The sequence below is a fragment of the Macaca fascicularis genome, chromosome 1 (assembly GCF_037993035.2).
Source record: "Macaca fascicularis isolate 582-1 chromosome 1, T2T-MFA8v1.1".
NCBI classification, from domain to species: Eukaryota; Metazoa; Chordata; class Mammalia; order Primates; family Cercopithecidae; genus Macaca; species Macaca fascicularis.
This window is the reverse complement of record NC_088375.1, coordinates 200186213-200208989: the sequence shown is the minus strand read 5'-3', so window position 1 is coordinate 200208989 and position 22777 is coordinate 200186213. Positions and strand designations below refer to the sequence as shown.

Below are 22777 nucleotides of genomic sequence, written 5' to 3'. Positions count from 1 at the left end.
GTCCTGGGCAAACGCCGTGTGGAGCCACCATAGTGCCAGCAATATCACCTCTGTGGAGGCAGGACTCGGGCCTCACCCTAAGATCCAGGGACTCCCAGGGAGGCTGGCAACCCTGGGGTTTTCCAGAAAAGGCTGAAGCGCTGCAGGCTCTTATTAGTTCCCAGTCATGACACGCTAGTGAATAAGACAACGCATCCTTATCCCCAGGGCACAGCCCAGCCCCACCCCAGCCGCAGACCCACCTGCTTTGGCAGGGGCTAGTTATTGCAATGGCATTTGTAATAGAATGAAATAAAAGACTAGAAACAGCCTTAATTTTTATCAGAGTAGAACTGATTAAATATATGACAGTACATATACTATTCAGCTGTTTTTAAAATGAGAGAGCAAGGCAGCTCTATATCAACTGATGGGACAAATGTCATATTTTGCTAAATGAAAAAAAGCAAAGTGCAGAAGAGTGTTGATAGCATACTTCCATAGGTTCAATGTAAAAAAGAGGACTATATAGTTGAATATGAACCGGCGATTCGTGAATGAAAACAAGAAACTAGGGACCCTGGTGTTCAGGTAGGCAGCTCCGGTTGCAGTCTGCCCTTCTGAGTCACTCCAGGCGGTGACCTCCCCCACTCCGCCCTCATTCCTGCACGTCTTTCCTGGCACAGGACTCACTGTGCCCCTTCCCGCTGTGGGTACAAGGTCTGCCCCCGACCCCGGCTCTCCAAAGCGCACCGACCTCCCTGGAGGCCGAGGTGGAGGGCCCGTCGCACCGGGGGACCGGGCTGGGCCGGAAGCGGGCAGGGTACCCGCGGCAAACTAGCGTGGGCGAGTCCTGATTGCGGTCGGACCTGCAGCCGCGGCACTTAACAGTTTGCAGAGTGCTTCCCGCCCCTGATCTCATTGGAGCCTTCGGATGGCCCTGCCCACGATCACCGATGCCCCCATTTCACGCCTGAGGAAGCGGAGGCTCAGACGGGCCACCAGCCCCTCCGGAGGCTGGCCCGGGAGCACCTGGCAGCGTGCGGTCTAGGAGCCGGCTCCCTCCTGCTCCCTCCTCCGCACCGCCCGAGGTGTGCCCGCCGTCCGTGTGCACCACTGCTGAGCCCTGCCCCGGCGCCCTCGCCTCTGCCGTGGGCCCCGGGGACGCGGGCTCAGGCCTTCGCGTTGGCCAAGCCGCTGCAGGTAAGTGCTGGACCGGGCGGGGCCAGGCGGGGCGGGACCCTCAGGGGCGTCGAGCGCTCCCGGTGACCCCCTGCGGCAGGGCTGGGGCTTGAGCCTGCCAGTGCGCTGGGATGGGGCGCGAAGACGGGATGCGGGGACTCCTCTCCCGTGCCTCCCAATCTGCCCTCTCACCTCTCAATTCTGGGCCCATTAGGGGCCCCGGCTGCGGGAAGGTTCCGAGACACCCCCTCGCCAAGTCCGCAAGCTCCCAAGCTGCCTGGGATGGAGGGAAACTGGGGAGGAAAGGGAGCTTTATCCTTAGGGGACATTGTGGGGTGGGAGGCAAGGCTGGGCACAGTACAGTCTGGGGGTCTGGGAAAAAACGGTTGCGCTGGGAGCTGGCTTTGTAGGGCAGCTGGGGGAACCAGAACTGGCTCCACCAGTCCCCAGCCTAGACTTGGGAAGGAAATTCTTTGCCTGTGAGGCTCCTCCCTGGGGTGTGTCAAGAGGGACTGGGCAGACAGCGCCCAAGGGTGGAAGGTGGGGGCCCAGGAGGGAGCTGCACCCCGGTGGGCAGCCATGGGAGGGTGTCAGGTGGAAGCAGCCGTCAGGGTCCCTCTCCTCTCTCCATCCCGACAGACGGGGCTCCAGCCTCCACTTCAGTTCCTGTGAACTCCCACCACGTGAGTGGCAGACCTGGGAGGGAACAGTCTCAGGATTCTCACCACAGCCCGGGAAAGTAGGAATTATTTCCCTTTAGAGATAAGTAAATAGGGTCAATGAGATTAGGAAATTCTTGGAAGTCGCCCAGCTACTAAGTGGCCCAGCCGAGGTTTGAATCCAGGTGGAACTCGGTGTTCAGTGCTATCCCACTGCCTTCCCGCACCACCAGGGCTTGGAAGGAGCAGAATAGGGGAGAAGAGGAGGCTTTCCAGGAATGAGGTCTTCCCAATCGCCCCATCCTGCCCAGACTGTGATTCCCAGAGGAAACACAGCCAGGAGAGCCAGGTGCTGAGAAGGAACTCCCTCTCTCCTTCTCTCCAGTGTAGGGAAGTCTTTCCCCCAATCCCCCGACCAGGCTGCCCCCAACCAGGATCCTGCCCACCCTCCTGTCCCCTCCCTCCAAGTTGCCTAGCTGAGAACTCAGCATCCATTTGTTTACCCATTCAGCATTGAGTGCCTACTATGTGCCAAGCACTGGGCACTAAATATAAAGCAAGTCCAAGTTGACATTCTAGAGGGGGAGCCAGATAATAAATAAGACCAAAAAAAAGGACAAAGTATTTAATTTCAGATAGTGACTAAGTGCTATAAAGAAAACAAAGAGGGCTGGAAAAATTAGCCGGGCATGGTGGTGCACACCTGTGGCCCCAGCTACTCAGGGGGCTGAGGTAGGAGGATCCCTTGAGCCTGGGAAGCAGAGGTTGCAGTGAGCCAAGGTTGCACCACTGCACTCCAGCCTGGGTGACAGAGCAAGACCTTGTCTCAAAAGAAAGAAAGGGGACAGGAACAGAGAGACAGAAGCAGGGGCTCTTCAGACCCAGGGTAATCTGGAGAGGCCTCTAAAGAGATGAGGTTTGAGCAGAGGCCTGTGTGATGAGAAAGGTCTACCCATGTGAGGTTCTGGAGGAAGAGCATTCCAGACAGAAGGAATCAATAAAAAGCCCCCAAGGCTCTTATTCCAGTGTGGCAGGGTGAAAATGTCGAATCTGGGGTTTTGCTAAGCCTAGCAAGAAGCTAGTAGAGTCTTAAACAAGGGAGTGGCATGAACTGATTTAATGGACTCTAGGGGCACAGGGGGAAGGTGAAAAGCTAGTAAAGAGGTCATAATACAGGCCAGAGTAATGGTGGTTTGGGGCAGGGTGGTGGCCTCGCAGGCATCACACTTGCTCAGAGGTGCAAATCCGCTCCAGGGGGAGTCACACGCACACAGGCCCACACACAGGCAGGTGGGGGCTCTCACACCCACAGCAGCGCAGAAACAAGGCATGCTCAGGCAGACCCACCCATTCACACCCTCTGAGTCACTCCAGGACTGGGAGGAAGATATGTGAATTGAGGCCTGAACAAAGCACATCTTTCCACCACAAGGCCCTGGCAACCAGCGTGGCTGGGGGTGGCTGGGCTTCCCCAGGCCCAGCGCAGGGAGCAGGGAGCTGCCTCTAGATACTCCCTGGATCCAGTGTCCTCCCAGGAGTCATATAAGCCTCCATATAAGGAGTCATAAGCCTCCATGCATCCCCCACCTGAACTGGTCTCCCCTCTTCACCACCCAGCAGCTATGAGACCTTGGGCTCGTTATTTCTCCTCTCTGAGCCTCAGTTTCCCCTCTGTAGAATGGGACTCATAACCGCAACTTCACAGTATAGTAGTGAGGCATCCACAAAGTAAGCGTTTCAAGAATCTGGTCTGGGGCAGGAGTCCATCGGAGAAGAGAAGAGGAGGTGGTGGAGAGCACAGGCTCTGGCACCCAACAGCCGGCCTTGAATCCACCTCTTATTTTAAGTGAGTTACTTGACCTCTCTAAATTTCACAGTAATGAGTAGCCAGCATTTATGGGGCACTTACTACGTACTACTTGTTTTGCAATCGTTCAATGATCAGTTTCATCTGTAAGTGAGGAGCACTGTAATAACCACCTTATGAGGTCATTCTAAGAGATTAAATGAGATTCTGCTCATAAAGTGTTTAGCTTCGTGCCTGGCTCAGAGTAAACACTCAACAAATGGTGATTGTTATTATCAGCAAAAGCACATTTGCTTCCTTCCAGCATACTAGTTCTGTTGCCTTTGGGTAAGTTATGTAACCTTGCTGTGCCTCAGTTTCCTATCTGCAGCTTGGGAGGAATAATAGTTCTGAACTCAGAGGGTCGTTCTGAGGATTGAACAAGTCAGAACTCAGAACACTGCCTGGTACATAGTAAATGCTCAATTAAGTCACCTATTCATTCACACGATGGTTTTTCCTCTAATTCTCTCAGGTAGGCACAGCCCCCACCAGACGCCATGGACTGGAAGACACTCCAAGCCCTACTGAGCGGCGTGAACAAGTACTCCACAGCGTTCGGGCGCATCTGGCTGTCAGTGGTGTTCGTCTTCCGGGTGCTGGTGTACGTGGTGGCTGCAGAGCGCGTGTGGGGGGACGAGCAGAAGGACTTTGACTGCAACACCAAGCAGCCCGGCTGCACCAACGTCTGCTACGACAACTACTTCCCCATCTCCAACATCCGCCTCTGGGCCCTGCAGCTCATCTTCGTCACGTGCCCCTCGCTGCTGGTCATCCTGCACGTGGCCTACCGTGAGGAGCGGGAGCGTCGGCACCGCCAGAAGCACGGGGACCAGTGCACCAAGCTGTACGACAACACAGGCAAGAAGCACGGAGGCCTGTGGTGGACCTACCTGTTCAGCCTCATCTTCAAGCTCATCATCGAGTTCCTCTTCCTCTACCTGCTGCACACTCTCTGGCATGGCTTCAACATGCCGCGCCTGGTGCAGTGCGCCAACGTGGCCCCCTGCCCCAATATCGTGGACTGCTACATCGCCCGACCCACCGAGAAGAAAATCTTCACCTACTTCATGGTGGGCGCCTCCGCCATCTGTATCGTACTCACCATCTGCGAGCTCTGCTACCTCATCTGCCACAGGGTCCTGCAAGGCCTGCACAAGGACAAGCCTCGAGGGGGCCGTGGCCGCTCATCCTCCACCAGCCGAGCTTCCACCTGCCGCTGCCACCACAAGCTGGTGGAGGCTGGGGAGCTGGATCCAGATCCAGGCAATAACAAGCTGCAGGCCTCAGCACCCAACCTGACCCCCATCTGACAACAGGGCAGGGGGTAGGGCAACATGGGGGCTGCCAATGGGACAGGCAGGGCGGTGTGGCAGGGTGGAGAGGTCCTACAGAGGCTGAGTGACCCCACTTTGAGTTCACTAAGCTATGCAACTTTCCTTTTGGCAGATATTTTTTGACACTGGGCACTGGGCTGTCTACCCGGGTATAGGTAACCCACAGGCCCAGTGCCAACCCTCAAAGGACACAGACTTTGAAACAAGCGAATTAACTATCTATGCCTGCAAGGGGCCACTTAGGGCGCTGCTGGCAGGGCTTCTAGCTAACCCAGGAAGGGGTCATCAGGAGAGGCTTCCCTGAGGACACAATGTGTAAGAGAGGTGAGAAGAGCTCCCAAGCAGAGACAACGGCAGCACAGAGGTCTGGAGGCCATACAAAAAGAGATGCTCGCCCTGGGCTAGCCTCAGCGGACCTAAGGCATCTCCACTCCTTCCGGAGGAGCCGCCCAGATTCCTGCAGTGGAGAGGAGGTCTTCTCCCAGCAGCAGCAGGTCTGGAGACCTGAGAGTGAGTCTGACAAGAGGTTCTGGAGACACCCAGGGGTCCTCCAGGTCATCACTTGGCTCAATGGAAGCCCTCTTCCCCCAAATCCTACTCCCTCAGCCTCAGGCAGTGGTGCTCCCATCTTCCTCCCCACAACTGTGCTCTGCCTGGTGCCAGCCTTTCAGACCCTGATCCTAGGGACTCGGGTGGATGCGCTGATAGCACATGCTCAAGACAGTTTCCTTGAAATCAATAAAGCCTGTGTTTTCTACAGGTTGGCTCTGCCCCTGGTTCTCCCACACTCCCACCCACTCACAGGACCCTGAAGGTAGGGAAGGTAAACCCTCAGAAAGGGAAAGAGTTCCACGGCTGGGGGTGGAGCTAGGGTGAGAGCTGTGGCAGTGGCTGCAGCTGGGGCTGGAGCTAGAGCTGGGTTAGGCTGGGGCTGAGGTTGACAGCGGGAAGCTGGGTTTGTATTAGAGGAGGAGGCTGGAGTGGAACCTACTGATATATATGTTGGGATTCTAGTTGTGGCCACAAGAGTGCGCTGTGCTCCCTCTGCAATAGCGCTTCCAGCCTTCGTAATTAGACTTCGCCCTGAGTACACACACAATCACTGCCACTCACTATAAATAAACCACACTCCCTCCTCTGTCATCCAGTCACTGCCATCACAACACACATCCCCACCCTGTGTACACACAATCCTTGCTATTCATACTGTCACTCCTTATGTGCACTCTCAACAGGGCATGTCGTCTGCACTCAAGCATGCCATCCCAGCCTCACCCCGCATTTTATTCGGCTCATTCCATTTTCCCCGAGCATTTTCGCTGAACCAGGGCCCTGGCAGGATGCTGGGACTGTACAAGGAGGTAGGACCTGTGCCCACAGAGCTAAGAGACAGGAACACAGGCTCATCTCCCGCTCTAACCAACCCCTGGGGTGACTCACGGTCCTGCTCCCGGTGCTGTGTCATAACCTGAAATTTAGGGAACACCAATACCCAAGGCCAGATGAGAATGGAAAGCAAAAGGGGGTGCAAGCCTATATTAACCCAGAGGAACACTTAGTGGCTATCAGAGTCAGGGCCGGGAGCCAGAAATTCAGGAGCCAGTGAGCCAAGTGCCACAGCCAGCAAAGAGAGGGAGGTCATGACGGAGACAGAACAGCCAGTGGTTCACCTGTGCTCTCACAAGTGTCCATCAGAGAGTGAATAAGCCAGCCAAGTTTAAAGGGCCCAGGGCTGGCTGACACTGTTCCTGCACCCCCATGACTGATTCATAGCTTGACCATTCCCTGAGCACAGCTTCACCACGCTACATCTTGGGCAGGCCTTCAGTACAATCAGGGCTTGCCATCAGTACAATGGGAATTTTATCAATCAGGGTCCTAGCAAAAAACAGATGGCACATTCAAACCAAGTAACTTTAAAAGGAGTTTCCTAGAGAGACTATTTTCAAAGGTATGGCTACTGCAATACTCCGGGGCTAGTACCAGGGTAACAATGGACAGGATGCATCCAATCCCAGCAACCAAGTAAATCCCCCAACTTCACTTTCCCATCTGCTTGCCTGCCGGTGGCTCCCACTGACCTAACCCAACCGGAAGTCAGAGGGCAAGTCAGCCTCCCACTGCACAGGGCAGCGTGTAGAGTAGACCTGAGGGACACAGGGAATAGAGTCAGCATGACACCCAGTTGTTCCTACACAGAGGATTGTTGTAGAGGTAGGAGACACTGGAGGTAAAACATTAGCACAGCACTAATGTATCTGATAAATTCCCAGGTATGACTGTGCTCAGGAAAGCCTCTGCCTGATGCACTGGAGGTCAGCCTCTGCTCGGGCTGGAGGGTTGCAAAGGTCTCAGGGAGGGGTGATCTCCACCTACTTGCCGACATGCATTCCAGCATCTTCCTGAGTGGTTCTGGCTGCCTGGCCAAGGGTGGCTTGGAGGTCAGAGTAACCAGAGAACATCACTGGCTATTACTGCAGAGAATTAACACTCAGCAAGGACTGAGCTTCTAGTCAGTCCACAGAGCTGAGACAGGAACACAGGCTCATCTCCCGCTCTAACCAACCCCTGGGGTGACTCACGGTCCTGCTCCCGGTGCTGTGTCATGACCTGAAATTTAGGGAACACCAATACCCAAGGCCAGATGAGAATGGAAAGCAAAAGGGGGTGCAAGCCTATACTAACCCAGAGGAACACTTAGTGGCTATCAGAGCCAGGGCCAGGAGCCAGAAATTCAGGAGCCAGTGAGCATGTCTCTGAGCATTCCGGCCCTGCACAGCCTGCCTTTGACCTGGAGTTGTTCTGAGCAGTGCAGTTCACTGATCTCATCCAGTATGTGTTGGGTGACTACTGTTCACCACCAAGTCCCAGGGCACATCATGTCACCACAAGGTGGACCTCACGTCCCCTTGACCTTCTCAGGGTACGTGCCTCTACCTCCTCCTTCCCCACCCAGAGGATTCACTGCAAACTCCCTCCAATCACGCATATGAGGGATTAGGATTTCATATAGTCTTCAAATCTACATCTACTGTGTAAGGTCACAGACACCCTGCAGCCCAAGATAAACAGGACATTCTTTTGTATTCATTCACCCTAGTCCAAGTTCCCATGTGGACTGAATGTTTGTGTCTTCCCAAAATTCATATGCTGAATTTCTACCCCCCAGTGTGATGGTATTAGGAGCTGGGGTCTTCAGGGGTCATTAGGTCATGGGATGGACCCTCCTGAATGGGATTAGTGCCCTTATAAGAAGAGATAGGAAAGAGATTATTTCTCTCTCTCTCTCTTCTCCATGTGAGGATACAAAGAGAAAATGGCCCTCACCAAGAACTTGACCATGCTGGCACCTGAATCTCGGACTTCTGTGCTCCCCAGCTGTGAGAAATGAATGTTTGTTGTTTAAACTACTCAGTCTTATAGCAGCCCAAACTGGCAGTACATCATCTCTCCCCGGGATGACTGCTTCCATCTCTTGCTTCCTGCCTCTGACTCTGGGAAGTGGACTCTGAGGAAGGGTTAAGAGGGTGCACTGGGGAGTGACTCCTATAAGTGGAAAAGGGGAGGAAGAAGGATTGAGCAGCAAGATGTGTCCCAGGGAGCTCAGAAGCAGAGACTGTCCGTGCGGGCAATTCTGCACCGGACAGCAATGGCGAGGCCTTTACCACCTCCTGGCTCAGTCATGGCCTGAGGTCACCCCAAGAAGAACATGGCCACCTAGACAGCAGCAGCACACCTGGAAGTGCTGATAGGTGGAGGCAGTCAGCTGTCCAGGCTCCACACCGCTAGACAGCAAGTCCTACATTGAAGGGGGATGTCTGTCTGTCATCCACCCCCATAGTCTATTCCCAGCACAGCAGCTGGGGTGATCCTGTCAAAACCTAAGTCAGGCCATGTAACTCCTCTGTCTCAAACCTCCAAAGGCATCTTACACAGGCCTTCAAGGGCCCTTAAGATCTACCCCATCCGCATCTCACCTGTTGCCTTTCTAAACTCACCTCTCTTTGCTCACCTGCTGCAACCACACTGACCTCCTGCTGTCCCCTAAGCCAGGAAACACCAGGCACCCTCCTTCCCCAGGGCCTTTGCATCCTAGGTGCCCTCTGTCTGAAATGCTGTGCCTCCAGATAGCCACGGGACTCCCTCCCTGCCTTCGGGGCTTGCATCAAATGTCAGCTGCTTAGTGAGGCGTTCTCTCCTCTTCTACTAGAAATTGAGGCCGCCCGCAGTGACTCACTCCTGTAATCCCAGCACTTTGGGAGGCCGAGGCGGGTGGATTACGAGGTCAAGAGATCGAGACCATCCTGGCCAACATAGTGAAACCCCATCTCTACTAAAAATACAAAAATTAGCTGGGCGTGGTGGCATGTGCCTGTAGTGCCAGCTACTTGAGAGGCTGAGGCAGCAGAATCGCTTGAACCTGGGAGGTGGAGGTTGCAGTGAGCTAAGATCACACCACTGTACTCCAGCCTGGCAACAGAGCAAGACTCCATCTCAAAAAAGAAAAAGAGAGAGAAATTGAAACTTGCCACCCCTGCACTCTCACTCTTCCCTACTTCATTTCCCCCAGAGCATTCATCACCATCTAACATGTTCTACATTTTATTATCTGTCTTCTGGCCAGCTAGAATGTAAAACCTCTGAGGACAAGAATTTTGTTGTTGTTGTTCCCTGGTTATCTCCACTGTCTAGGATAGCACCACAGCACACAGGAGGTGCTCAGTAACTATTAGTTTTAATAGCAAAAACCACAATTACTTTTGCACCAAACTAAATACTTGTTGAGTTAACAAATTTATATATATATGGATCTGGTGCTCTGCTAGGTGGTGGAGATATAAAGACCCAGCTGCCTGCCCTCAAGGGGTTCACAGTCTAATGCAGGAGGGGAATAAACATAAGTAGACCATGCACCAGGGTATAGGGAAAGGGGGGAAGGGAAGTGGTTTACCAGAGACAGAGTTTCAGTTTTGCAAGAGGACAAAGTTCTGGAGATCTGTTGCACAACAATGTGAATATACTCAACACTACTGAACTGTACACTTAAAATCCTTAAGATGATACATTTTATGGTAGTTGCTTTTTAACACAATTAAAAATTTTTAAATAACAAAAAAACAAAGCACCATGGGTAGTAGCTGAGCTTCTGAGAGCACAAAGGCACACCTAGCACAGAGCGGGCCGCAAGGGGACTTCTGGGAGAAGGCAACAACTGAGAAAAGTCCTGATTCACAGCATTTAGCACGGGAGGGTGCTCCATGCAGAGGGAGCAGCATGGACAAAGGCAAGAACGCACAGAGAACCCCATCAGTGAGATCTGGTTGGGTCATGGCAAGAAGTGGCCATGAACTGGAGGTTGGGGAGTCTAGGGCTTACCCAGAAGGTGACAGGGAGCCATAGATGGTTTTTCAGCAGAGTGATGTTGGTCAGATTTCTAGGGAAGTATGGAGGCTGGGCTGGAGGGGTGGGGCTAGAGGCCAGGAGACCAGCTGGGATGGCAGCAGCCTGAACAGCACCAGGGCAATGGGAATGCAGGGAAGTGTGCGGTTCCAGGGACATTTCCAGGTGGAATGGCCAAGTTGTGGTAACTGTTGTCTTGGTGGCTCCCAATTTCTTCATCCTCTGGGGAAGAGCCGAGTTATTCAAACCTCTAAAGCCCTTGAGGAAGGAGTCAGAGCAGGGTGAGGGCAGCCTTGACGTCACTCCCGGCCCTCCACTGGTTCTTCCCTCCTTCCCAGTAGACGGAATCAGAAAGGCTTTGGGAGAGCTGGGCCCAGCCCCAAGAGAGGAAAACTTGGGAGTGAGCAGAGGCTGCAGTGGGGGCGTGGTGAGAACCAGCCTCCAGGGGCCTCGGTTCTCATGCCCTCAAGGGTCAGAACTAAGTGGGGCAGTTGTTAGCTTCAGAGATCCAGGAGACTCAGTTCAGCCTGGCCCTGATGGAGAGACCTAGAGGGGAAGCCAGCTCAGCCAGATCACCCAGGGCAGCTAGCCCTGAAGTTCTCAGGTCTGTGTGTCCCCAAAGATGTCCTCCTGCTGGTCCCGAAGACAGACCAGGGACCCAGCCCTGGGGCCCAGGGAATCCAAGGACTAAATCTTGCTGTGGAGGAAAAGGGACTTCTGTGTCATCAGCCCCAGGCCTCAACAGCCCCCTGCCAACTTCCCTTTCCTCAGCTGTGCCCGCCCCTACCACCGTCCAAGAACAACCCACAGACCCTTTTTGTTACAGTATCACAATGTTTTTAGCCACCACTCACTTGAAAAACTTTAGGTACCACTATTACACTATGTGCTTTGATCACACTGTATGCTGTCAACCCCACAAAGTAGGTATTATCACTATCCTCATTCTGCAGAGGAAGAAATTGAGGCACAGGGATTTGAGTAACTTGCCTAAGGGTGCAGGAGTCAACAGCAAAGTCTCAACTCTTAGGCTCAGCCACCAAGAAAGTCTCAGCACTCTGAGGGCGGTGTCCAGTCTCAGAACCCCACAGCTCCAGGCCCTCAAGCCACACTCATGCCGCCCCTCTACCTAGAATGTTCTTCCCCTCCACTTGGTTAATGGAGGGGGAAAAGCATTTCCTCTCCTCCAGGAAATGTTCCTAACCAAGTCCCCTGGGAATCACCCAGTACCTCCCAGGAGAACTTTCCACATTTATTATCTTACCGTTATCCAAGGGCTGATATGCTCAATCCCTGCACCAGCCAGTGAGGGAGGAGGCCAGAGATCACGTTTGGCTGGTTCCTCATGGTATCCCAGGTCCCCAAGCAGCGGCTGCAGAACAGCAGACACTCATTGATATTCATCCACCTGTGATGCCTGAATGCATGACAGCAGGCTCTGCATAGCCCTTTCACTCCTATGAATGTCCCCCGCACCACCCGGCCACCATTTAGAGGCATACCAATGGGTCCAAGCTAAAGGTCAGGTGGTTCCCCTACCCCCAGTCTCAAGGAGTCCATGGGACTTGCTTAATAGCCTCGATTGTGTAGCCTGCCCAGGCATGGGGATGTTTGAGAATTCTGGAAGAACGTGGGCTGGGTGTGGGTAGAGACCCCAGCTCCACCACGTATGCGGGAAGCGTGGATTACAACCCCTGTCCCCCATTGGAGCTTCCCGCGCCGTAATTAGCCTTGAACGCCTCATCCTGGCACACTAGGGCCACCTAGCAAATGAGTGGTTCCCACACCCCGTCCCCATCCGCCCACCCCTCACAGCACCCCAGGCCAGTTGCCCAGATCAACAGCTCTTACTGCAACCCTTTCAAATCCAGATCCCCTAAGAGATCCTGGCCTGGGAGAACTCCTCTTCCCTGGCCAAAGAAACGACAGGAGAGTTTACCATCTGGAATACCTGGTGGAAAGAGAACAGGAGAGGAAGGGTAGGTCAGCCCCTCTTGCCCCTCCCCACCGCAAATCACAGGCCCACCTCCCCGGAGTGGGTTTAGGGAGTCTGCACCTCCCAGTCCCCGCCCCCGCCCTCTCTCCGGCCCCCGCCGCCCTCCCCGTCGCGTTTCCTGCCCCCACCCCGCCCCTCTGCGCTATTTAAGGCGCCCCCGCCGCCCGTGCGGTCCAGCAGGGCTCCCGCGGGCGTCGCTCCGGCCATCGTCCCCACCTCCACCTGGGCCACCCGGCAGGCAGGCGGTGAGTCGGGGGCTAGGAGGGGACCGGGGGTGCCACCTGCTCGCGGGAGGCCGGGCGGAGTCTTGGGTCCTCCGAGGCCAGGACGGGGGTTGCTGCGGAACGCCCGCCGCGACAGAGCCGCGCTCACCCAGGTGGCCTTGGCCAGGCTCCCACCCTCTTTCCATGGAATCCTTATAACAACCCGAGGCGGTAGGAATACTATTGTTTCCACTCTACCATGGAGGAGACTGAGGCGCCCAGAGGTTGTTCCTTATCCAAGGGGCGGCAGTTTCTAAAAGCCAAGATTTGAACCCAGGGCCACTTCCAGAGCCTGGCTCTAAACAGCTTTGCACTTGGGAAGAGGCACCTCCCTCTTGGGAACTTTGTGGCCTGTGCCTCACTCACCCTGCAATAACAATTCCTTTCAAGAGTCTAGAATTTGCCAGCATCAGCTTTGGAGATGGAAGGGGGTGGGAGTGGAGGTGGACGAAGAAGACAGGACCAAGTGTCCCTCCTCAAGTGGCAGGTGGTCATTATTGCTGACCGGTGGAGCTAAAGGATGATGCTGCCTTCAGCTCCTAAAACCCCTCCCGCCTCCCAGCCCCTGCAGGCTCAAAGATTAGAGTGAAGTCAGCTGGGTAAGATATGAAGCAGGGAGCAGGGACCGGAGGCTTTGAGCCCCCTAAGAAGCAGAAGATAACACCTCTACCATCAGCACCAGCCCCCACTGTCTGGGGGCAGCCAGCCTTGGCTAAAAGGGAGGAAGGGCTTAGCCCAGCTGCACAACCTGGGATATATTCCTCAAATTCTGTTCCCACAGGCAAAGGAGCCTCAATTCCACCCAGATTTCCTTGGTCTGTGTCCATCCTAGGGCAGTGGCTTGGGGACAAGAGGGATATCGATGTCTGATTAGGCAGGGACCTTAGCCAAAGCAGAATGAGACCATACAAAGAGGTTGACAGCCATCATCCAAAGATCTGCTTTGGGTCCTGCCTGCACTGCTGAGTGGGAGCCTCCAGGCCAGTCCTTCCCCTTCCTGAGCCTGGGTTTCTATGTAGGTAGAACGGGCATGGCAGACCTCCCTGCAGGCTTGTTGCTGGGCGAACGAGAAGGATGCCATGCTAACATGCTGATGTGCTCTGTCTCCTTGCAGACGGAGGCCCGGGAGCCATGGGTGACTGGGGCTTCCTGGAGAAGCTGCTGGACCAGGTCCAGGAGCACTCGACCGTGGTGGGCAAGATCTGGCTGACGGTGCTCTTCATCTTCCGCATCCTCATCCTAGGCCTAGCCGGCGAGTCAGTGTGGGGTGACGAGCAGTCAGATTTCGAGTGTAACACGGCCCAGCCAGGCTGCACCAACGTCTGCTATGACCAGGCCTTCCCCATCTCCCACATCCGCTACTGGGTGCTGCAGTTCCTCTTCGTCAGCACGCCCACCCTGGTCTACCTGGGCCATGTCATTTACCTGTCTCGGCGAGAAGAGCGGCTACGGCAGAAGGAGGGGGAGCTGCGGGCACTGCCAGCCAAGGACCCACAGGTGGAGCGGGCACTGGCGGCCGTAGAGCGTCAGATGGCCAAGATCTCGGTGGCGGAAGATGGTCGCCTGCGCATCCGCGGAGCGCTGATGGGCACCTATGTGGCCAGCGTGCTCTGCAAGAGCGTGCTAGAGGCAGGCTTCCTCTATGGCCAGTGGCGCCTGTACGGCTGGACCATGGAGCCCGTGTTTGTGTGCCAGCGAGCACCCTGCCCCTACCTCGTGGACTGCTTTGTCTCTCGCCCCACGGAGAAAACCATCTTCATCATCTTCATGTTGGTGGTTGGACTCATCTCCCTGGTGCTTAACCTGCTGGAGTTGGTGCACCTGCTGTGTCGCTGCCTCAGCCGGGGAATGAGGGCACGGCAGGGCCAAGACGCACCCCCGACCCAGGGTACCTCCTCAGACCCTTACACGGACCAGGTCTTCTTCTACCTCCCCATGGGCCAGGGCCCCTCATCCCCGCCATGCCCCACCTACAATGGGCTCTCATCCAGCGAGCAGAACTGGGCCAACCTGACCACGGAGGAGAGGCTGGCTTCTTCCAGGCCCCCTCTCTTCCTGGACCCACCCCCTCAGAATGACCGAAAATCCCCCAGTCGCCCCAGCAGCTCTGCTTCTAAGAAGCAGTATGTATAGAGGCCTGGGGCTTATGTCACCCAACAGAGGGGTCCTGAGAAGTCTGGCTGCCTGGGATGCCCCCTGCCCCCTCCTGGAAGGCTCTGCAGAGATGACTGGGCTGGGGAAGCAGATGCTTGCTGGCCATGGAGCCTCATTGCAAGTTGTTCTTGAACACCTGAGGCCTTCCTGGTGCCACCAGGCACTATGGCTTCCTCTCCAGAACGTGGCTTTGCCTGAGCACAGACAGAGTCAGCATGGGATGCTCTGGCCTTTCGCAGCTGATCCAGAGGGACCCAGAGCCAACTTACCCCAACCTCACCCTATGGAACAGTTGCCTGTGTGCAGGTTGTCCTCAAACCCTCCCCTCACAGGAAAAGGCGGACTGAGGCTGCTGGGTCAGCCTGGATCGCACAGACAGAGCTTGTGCCGGATTTGGCCCTGTCTAGGGGACTGGTGCCTTGTTTTCATCACTCCTTCCTAGTTCTGTTCATGCTTCTAAAATAAACAGGACTGGATCACAAGCTAGGTGTGTATTGATGCTATCACGATGTGCTAGGGGTTGGGGGATAGAGTTATTTTGCCCAGGCTTCCTTTTCTTTTTGGTCCTGTATAATCTCTTTGGTCTCTGTAACCCCCAACTCCAGCCAGCACCTTCACCCCTCAAACTCATACCTTCTGCCTCCAACAGCCCTGATTCCTAAATGTTCTGCCTTTTGAAATGCCTCAGACACTATCTTCTTCTCATCCCCACTGCTCCAGCCCATTAATGAGTGGCCAAAGCATAAGTGTCCTTGCCCTGCCTCCCCCATGCCCATCATCGCCCTGGCCACACTGCCCCCTGCAAAATGCTTCCTTACTGGATGGTTTGCTCCTCAAGCATGCCTGCCAGCCAAGCCCTTCACAGTCCAGTTCAGATGGGCCCTGCACTCATCCCACCTCATCCTCATCCTTGGTATTTGGAAAGGGAGGTTTAGGTCACTAGTCTTTCCTACCTTGGCCCTTTCTAGTCTGCCCACCAGGAGGAGCAACTTAAGGATCTGCTTCATATCTGCTTTCCAGGCACCCAGACCTCAATGAGGACAATGGCAATGTACAGAAGTAGAAGAAACTGAATCTTGCCAATGACTCACAAAGGCTGCAGAAACAAAATGAACAATTGAACTGGGTCTTGACTAGGAGTTCACCGGGGAGGGAAAGAGAACACTGAGCATTCAAGAGGAGAAAACTGCTTGTGCAAAGTCAGAGGAGGGACTGACAGGCTGAGGGGGCACTTAGGTCCTGATGAGCCATCGAGACACAGGAGGTGTGGCTGAGGATGGGCCCACTGCTGGCAGAATTGACCTATGTGGAGGCGACCCAGGTAGGGGAGAGCACTAGGTATTGACCCTCAGAGGCAAGCTGGTTGTCCTCCCTTCCCAGGGATATCTGGGGCTAGGGTTAAAGAAGGAAAGGGGATCTATCTGATGTGACCACATGCTTCTTGTCACGATGCCTTTACAGCAGGTTGGCAAGTTGGCCCCTCACCCATCAGGATAGGTGTTGAAAATACCAGCTCTGTACCCCTCACCCAGAGCTCACTGGCTCACTCGCTGCTTACCCAGCGAGTCTGAACACTCAGCCTCATAAATGACGACCCTCTTCCTCTTCCAGCTGTGGTTCCCATTGTTCCTTCTGAACTGCTGAAATGGATCAGGCCAGCTTCCTCATGGCTCCCAGATTGACCCAGTATGTTCCCACCCTGCCCTGTGTCAGCATGCAGTGTCCCTGCCCCCACACTTCAAAATTCCACAAATCTTTTAAATACTACTGGACCCTGGAAAAGGCCACAGTGCAGAAGAGTAAGATGAGCTTTAGCACCAGAGGTCCCTGAATTTAAATGCTGTGATCTGAAGTCAATCATTTCACTTCTCTGAGTCTCAGTTTTCTAATCTCTAAAATGTAAGTAGCATCACCTGCCTCACAACTGACAGGAAACCAAGTAAGTGAAAGTATGTGACTGTACCTGGCTCAGTAGCCATGCAGTAAAATTAACCTCACACCTTTCAGCCAGGCTAACATAGGTTCTTCCTCCAGGAAGCGCTCCCTGACTTCTCCAGCTAGTCTCCAGCAATGACCTCTGCCTCTCAGGGATCTGAACCACTGCTTGATTGAGTGAGGCTGGGCTCAATCCTGAAAGCCTCAAAAAGGAGGCTGTTCACATACTGGAAGTCCATGACCACTGGAAGCTGAGGTCCTCGTCTAAGAGATTCTCTTCCAGCCAGGGTGAGAGGCCAGAGGCTGCAGGTTAGAAGCCAGCGTTAGAGCCAGCGTTACCAGAGGGGCCTGAGAGCCCTGATTTGGTGTTTCTGTTATCCCCAACCTTTCCTACTTTGGAAAGGTAGGAGAAGAAAGGTTTCAGTGAGCAGAGATGGCATCCTTCCCCTCCCTCAAAGCTCACCCACTCTGAGCTTGGTGTCAGAGCTGGGGTCAGGCTGGGGCTCAGGAACTTGGACCTTTGGCAAGACAAGTTGGGTCCTAGACCAGTGGCCACACAAACACAAGCACATATGGGCTGGGGGTTTAAGAGTGAGGATAGTGTTGTGGGGCGGGGATCACACCGTTTAGGGTTGGGGGTATGGTGAAGACCATGCAGGAAGAGTGGCTGTAAGCCCCGTCCCACCTGTATTCCCTTGCCAGGGCTACTGTACTAAAGTACCACAGACTACACGGCTTAAGCAACAGAAACTGATTCTCAGTTCTGGAGGCCAGAAGTCTGAGATCAAGATATCCGAAGGGCTAGTTCCTTCCAAGGGCTGTGAGGGAGACTGTTCCAGGCCTCTCTCCTAGTTCTGGTGTGTTGCTGGCAATCTTTGGTGCTCCTTGGCTTTTAGACACATCACTCCCATCTCTGCCTTCATCTTCACCTGGTGTTCTCCCTTGTCTCTCTGTCTAAATTTCCCCTCTTTATAAGGACATCACTCATATTGGATTAGGACCCACCCTGATGACTTTGATTTAACTTGATTACCTCTGAAAAGACCTTATTTCCACATAAGGTTACATTCTGACGTATTAGGGGTTAAAACTTCAATATATCTGGCATACGACCATCCTCAGGGCCCCACTTCACCTCCAAGCACCGGTCAGGCAGGGGGCTCTGGAGAATGCTAGGTTTGTTGGACGCAGGCATCTCCTTGGTGATGTCACTAGGATGAAACACAGCAGGTTCACACCTTTCTTTTCCTTTGCTTCCTTCTTCCTCTCACCAGCCTATTCCTTGCTGCCACCAACCAAAATCTAAGTTGATAGCTGGTGACTCTCAGTTAGAGAAAGGGCCACCGTTTGGAGTCAGGAGACTTGGCTCCTACCTCGCACCTCTCAAACGTGCTTGACTGTGGCTCTTTCCCTTCTCTAGGCCTCAATTTCCCCATTGTGAAATGAAAGAGTTGGATGAGAAACACGTATGTGACAATTAGGTATGAGGAGCGTTGCACGTGGTAACCTGTCACTGATCATTGATCTGAAAACTCATGAGTGATGTGCTATTTTACACGAATCAGAAAAAAGTCAAGGTTGTTTCTACAATAAGATTAATTCCAGTTGCTTAAATTCACATTGCCTTCCTGAGTAGGAAAGACAGGGATGGGGTTATGTGGAGTGCGCTGGGAATTTTGCATAACCCAAGGTCATCTTATCTATGACCGATGGGAGCATGAGAACATCACAGGCTGCACATAAACAAGGCTGTCAAGCTGGGTGATGCCAAAACTTCTTCCCAATCTAACATGCCGGCTCACTGGCCACTGGCTTGCCAGCCTCATGGTTCTATCACCTCCAGTTCCTTGACTAGGGACTCTTCCTTTTCACACCAACCTCAGCATGACTATTGGCATTTGCAGGAAGAGGTATCCATCACAGCATTGTCAGAACATCTCTCTCCACCTTTAAGAATCTCTTTCCAGTCTTGGCTCTGATCCCAGAGCCACAGGACACTCAGTTCTGTCCTTCCCAAACAGTACTGCAGCCACATACAGACAGCCACCAGGTCCAGCCTGAGCCTGCTCTCCTCCCATTCCTCCAGATAATCCTGATTTCCAGAATTCTCTGGCCAACCTGCAATTTGTTTAATTTCCTCTTTTTTTTTTTTTTTTTTTTTTTGAGATGAAGTCTCCCTCTGTTGCCCAGGCTGGAGTGCAGTGCCATGATCTCAGCTCACTGTAACCTCTGCCTCCTGGGTTCAAGCAATTCTTGTGCCTCAGCCTCCCCAGTAGCTAGGATTACAGGTGTGCACCACCACGCCCGGCTAATTTTTGTATTTTTAGTAAAGATGGGGTTTCACCATGTTGGCAAGGCTGGTCTTGAACTCCTGACCTCAGGTGATCCACCCGCCTTGGCCTCCCAAAGTGCTGGGATTACAGGCGTGAGCCACCGTGCCCAGCCTACTTTCCTCTTAACATGTTCCACCCTCCCTGTATGCTGGACGTGACACTCCAGTTGGTCTGAATCCAGATTATTGCCTCTTTTGCCCCAAAACTTCTGCCTCTCTTAATGCAACTTAAGATTATAATTTTTTAAATTTTCTCCTCCTTTACATATGTTTAACTTCTTTTGAATTATAAAGATAATGCATGATAATTGTAGACAGTGAATGAGAGCCCACCATCCAGAGGTAACAACTGTTAATATTCAGAAGTAATTCCCTCCAGCCTTCTTCCATGCATATTTTAAAATAAAATCTTAGTAAAGATATACCTACAATTTTATATTATGCTTTTTTCATCTTACGACAAATCATAAGTTTTTTCCCATGTCGTTAAGAACATATTTTTGGAAATACCACTTAAAGGCTTTATCAGTGCCTACTTAAACCATGACCCTGATATTGGATTTTTAGGATGTTTGTAACTAATCCTCCTCTATTATAAATTGTACTGTGATGCAGATGTCTGTACCTAAATGTTTTACAAATTTCTATTTCCTTAAAAGAAAGAGATATTCCAAAAGTAAAATTACTGGGTCACAAGGTAGGAAATTTTAAATAAAGAAAATTTAGGGGCTTTTTTCTGCTTGTGAAAGTGATTCGTTGTGGGTGACTCAGAAACACAGAAAAGCACAAATTACAAGAAATGAAAGCACAAACTGCCTCTGAGTGGGAATGTGGCTGGAGCTGAAAACAGGAGAGCTCATTGAAAGCACCTAGGCCCCGGGGATTCCGTCCCGGCACTGAGCAGCTAGGTGACCACACCTTCCCAACTCTGTGAAGAGGTGGAGGTTTATTCTTTGGAGAGGATAAAACAGAGAAATGCAACGGGTGCGGTGGCTCATGCCTGTAATCCTAGGAGGGAGGCGGAGGCGGGAGGATCTCTTGAGGTCAGGAGTTCAAGACCAGCCTGGCCAACATGGTGAAACCCCATCACTACTAAAAATAAAAAAACTAGCCAGGCGTGGTGGTGCACGCCTATGTTCCCAGTTACTCGCACTCCAGCCTGGGTAACAGAGCAAGACCCTGTCTCAAAAAAAAAAAAAAAATAGAGAAATGCCAGGCATAATTGAGGGTAGGAGCACCATAAATAAAACAGAGGAATTAAGTGGAAGTTTACTGAACAGTGGGTCCTTCTGCCTTCTCCCCGAAATAGGCTCCCAAAACACTGGTTGATGGAGCACACTTTAAAAAAAAAAAAAGAATCTGATCTAGCCTGAGGTCATGGAAGCCTGCCTGCAGGAGGTGGCCTTCAGAGCCTGAAAGGTGAGAAGGAATGATCTAGGAAGAGATGGGGAAGAGCATTCCAGGTAGGCGGAATAGCACTTTCAAGGCTCTGAAGAAGGAGGAAGCGGCTTGATATATTTGTTGTTCAGGTTTGCTTTTGATACAGACTGTAAAGCTGCTTTCCAGAAAAAAATTACTCATTCGTTCAATAGCATTGTATGAAAGTGCTCATTTCATGGCCGGGCGCGGTGGCTCAAGCCTGTAATCCCAGCACTTTGGGAGGCCGAGACGGGCGGATCACGAGGTCAGGAGATCGAGACCATCCTGGCCAACACGGTGAAACCCCGTCTCTACTAAAAAATACAAAAAAAAAAAACTAGCCGGGCCAGGTGGCGGGCGCCTGTAATCCCAGCTACTCGGGAGGCTGAGGCAGGAGAATGGTGTAAACCTAGGAGGTGGAGCTTGCAGTGAGCTGAGATCTGGCCACCGCACTCCAGCCTGGGTGACAGAGCGAGACTCCGTCTCAAAAAAAAAAAAAAAAAAGAAAGTGCTCATTTCAAGGTTTACCTACGAGCCTGATTGTAATTTTTAAATTCTTTTGCTTATTATTAATTATTAAACAGGGAAAAAATGGTATCACCTTTCAATGCGTGAGGCCTGATTACTAGTGAGTGTAGACTTCTATGTGTGTGTGTGTGGCACAGTCTCACTCCGTTTCCTAGGCTGGAGTGCAGTGGTACAATCTCAACTCACTACAACCTCCATCTCCCAGGCTTAAGCAATTTTTGTGCCTCAGCATCCCTAGTAGCTGGGATTACAGGTGTGTGCCACCATGCGGGCTAATTTTTGCATTTTCTTGTAGAGATGGGGTTTCACCATGTAGCCTAGGCTGGTCTCAAACTCCTGGACTCAAGCAATCCACCTGCCCCAGCCTCCCAAAGTGCTGGGATTACAGGCATAAGCCACCATGCCTGGCTAGTTAGACTTTTTAACATATACTTCTTCAACACTTATGTTTCTTCTATGAATGCTTTTTGCCCATTTTTCTATCAGGTTTTACTATTTTCTCGTCAATTTGTATAAGCTCTTTATAGATAGAGGGTATCAACCCTTTATCTGGCATATGTTATAAAAAAATTTTCTGTATTATTTTGTTCCTTTGTCTGCAGATGTTTTCAATTTCTATGTAGTCAAATTTATGGATTTTTTTCCTTTCCAGTAACTTTAGGCTTACACTGTTATCCCCTTTTCAATATTATTTTTAATTTTATACTTTAACCTGCCTTGAACATAATAGGGAACAAATAACTATTGAACAAAAGACAAAGCATGAACAAACAACCTAATTCTAGCATATAAGGTGAAGTGCTAACTTTTCCCCCCAAATAATCAATGGTTTTGGCAGCACTTATTGGATAATCCTTCCTGTACTAATTTGTGATAACAGCTTCACTATACTACGTGTAATAGGCTATGTTTTATAGACTACCTATAATTCTGTTCCATTAATCTGTCAATTTATGTGATACTACCACTCTTTTCATTAGTGGAGCTTTCTAACACAATCTTTTTGGTGTTTCGTTTGGTTTGGTTTGGTTTTGAGATAGGATCTAGCTCTGTTGCCCAGGCTGGAGTGCAGTGGTGCGATCTTGGCTCACTGCAGTCTCCACCTCCTGTACTCAAGCCATCCTCCCACCTCAACCTCCTCAGGAGCTGGCACACACCACCATGCCTGGCTAATTTTTGTATTTTTGTGTGGAGACGGGGGTCTCACTATGCTGCCCAGGCTGGTCTCGAACAGCTGAGCTCAAGAAATGCACCCATCTCAGCTTCCCAAAGTGCTGGGATTACAGCGTAGCCACCACACCCTGCATGTAAAACAGTCTTAATATCTAGTAGAATCCATTTTCCTTTTGTTACTTTTACTTTTCTTGAGAATCCTGGAAGCCAGGCATATATTTTCTATGCAAGTGTTTGGAAGAGTCTTGTCAGTGGATCTGACAGATCCGAAAGAAAAAACCTAAAGATATGGGCACCAGGGGCTCTCCAAGGAAATAGACAGCTAGATGGCCACACAATGAAAATCACAGTCATGAATCCTAACCATGCCCACAGATCGTCCAAACAGCTTTTTTTTCCCATTAAGTTAGGTTTTTATTTGCCTACTACAATGGTTAGAGTGTCCAAAACAAATGTTTTGTTTTTGTTTGTTGAACAGACTTTATCTTCTAAATATTCAAAAATGCTCCTCTAGAATATTTTTAGGTTCACAGCAAAACTGAGCGGAAGATAAAGAGATTTTCCTTGTATCCTC

The 22777-nt window shown here is 52.0% G+C and overlaps 2 protein-coding genes and 1 long non-coding RNA gene across 6 annotated transcripts in view; 2 read left to right on the top strand and 1 right to left on the bottom strand.

Moving 5' to 3' along the window:
• Positions 1 to 970: 970 nt before the first annotated feature.
• GJB3 (gap junction protein beta 3) lies at positions 971 to 5762 on the top strand. Its single transcript, XM_005544030.4, has 2 exons — positions 971 to 1182; positions 4142 to 5762. The coding sequence occupies exon 2, from the start codon at positions 4167 to 4169 to the stop codon at positions 4977 to 4979; it is 813 nt and encodes a 270-aa protein (XP_005544087.1). The 5' UTR covers positions 971 to 1182; positions 4142 to 4166; the 3' UTR covers positions 4980 to 5762.
• A 4286-nt stretch (positions 5763 to 10048) lies between these two features.
• LOC102127326 (uncharacterized) overlaps positions 10049 to 22777 on the bottom strand; it is a 53432-nt gene continuing 40703 nt past the window's right edge. For 2 of the 4 annotated variants that reach the window (XR_006693062.3, XR_006693063.3), the window contains exons 2-4: positions 12255 to 12354; positions 11668 to 11775; positions 10049 to 10661 (exon numbers count right to left, since the gene is read on the bottom strand). This is a non-coding gene — a long non-coding RNA (uncharacterized lncRNA). Of the gene's footprint in view, positions 10662 to 11667; positions 11776 to 12254; positions 12458 to 22777 lie in introns of those variants that run through there. The other 2 variants (XR_001486128.4, XR_012422879.1) reach the window with 2 other exon arrangements.
• On the top strand, positions 12575 to 15298 carry GJA4 (gap junction protein alpha 4). The gene is made up of 2 exons (XM_005544029.4): positions 12575 to 12644; positions 13777 to 15298. The coding sequence occupies exon 2, from the start codon at positions 13794 to 13796 to the stop codon at positions 14793 to 14795; it is 1002 nt and encodes a 333-aa protein (XP_005544086.1). The 5' UTR covers positions 12575 to 12644; positions 13777 to 13793; the 3' UTR covers positions 14796 to 15298.

Bases quoted from the DNA above. Each gene is read 5' to 3' on its own strand.
- GJB3 (XM_005544030.4), top strand. From the start codon at position 4,167: ATGGACTGGAAGACACTCCAAGCCCTACTGAGCGGCGTGAACAAGTAC.
- GJA4 (XM_005544029.4), top strand. From the start codon at position 13,794: ATGGGTGACTGGGGCTTCCTGGAGAAGCTGCTGGACCAGGTCCAGGAG.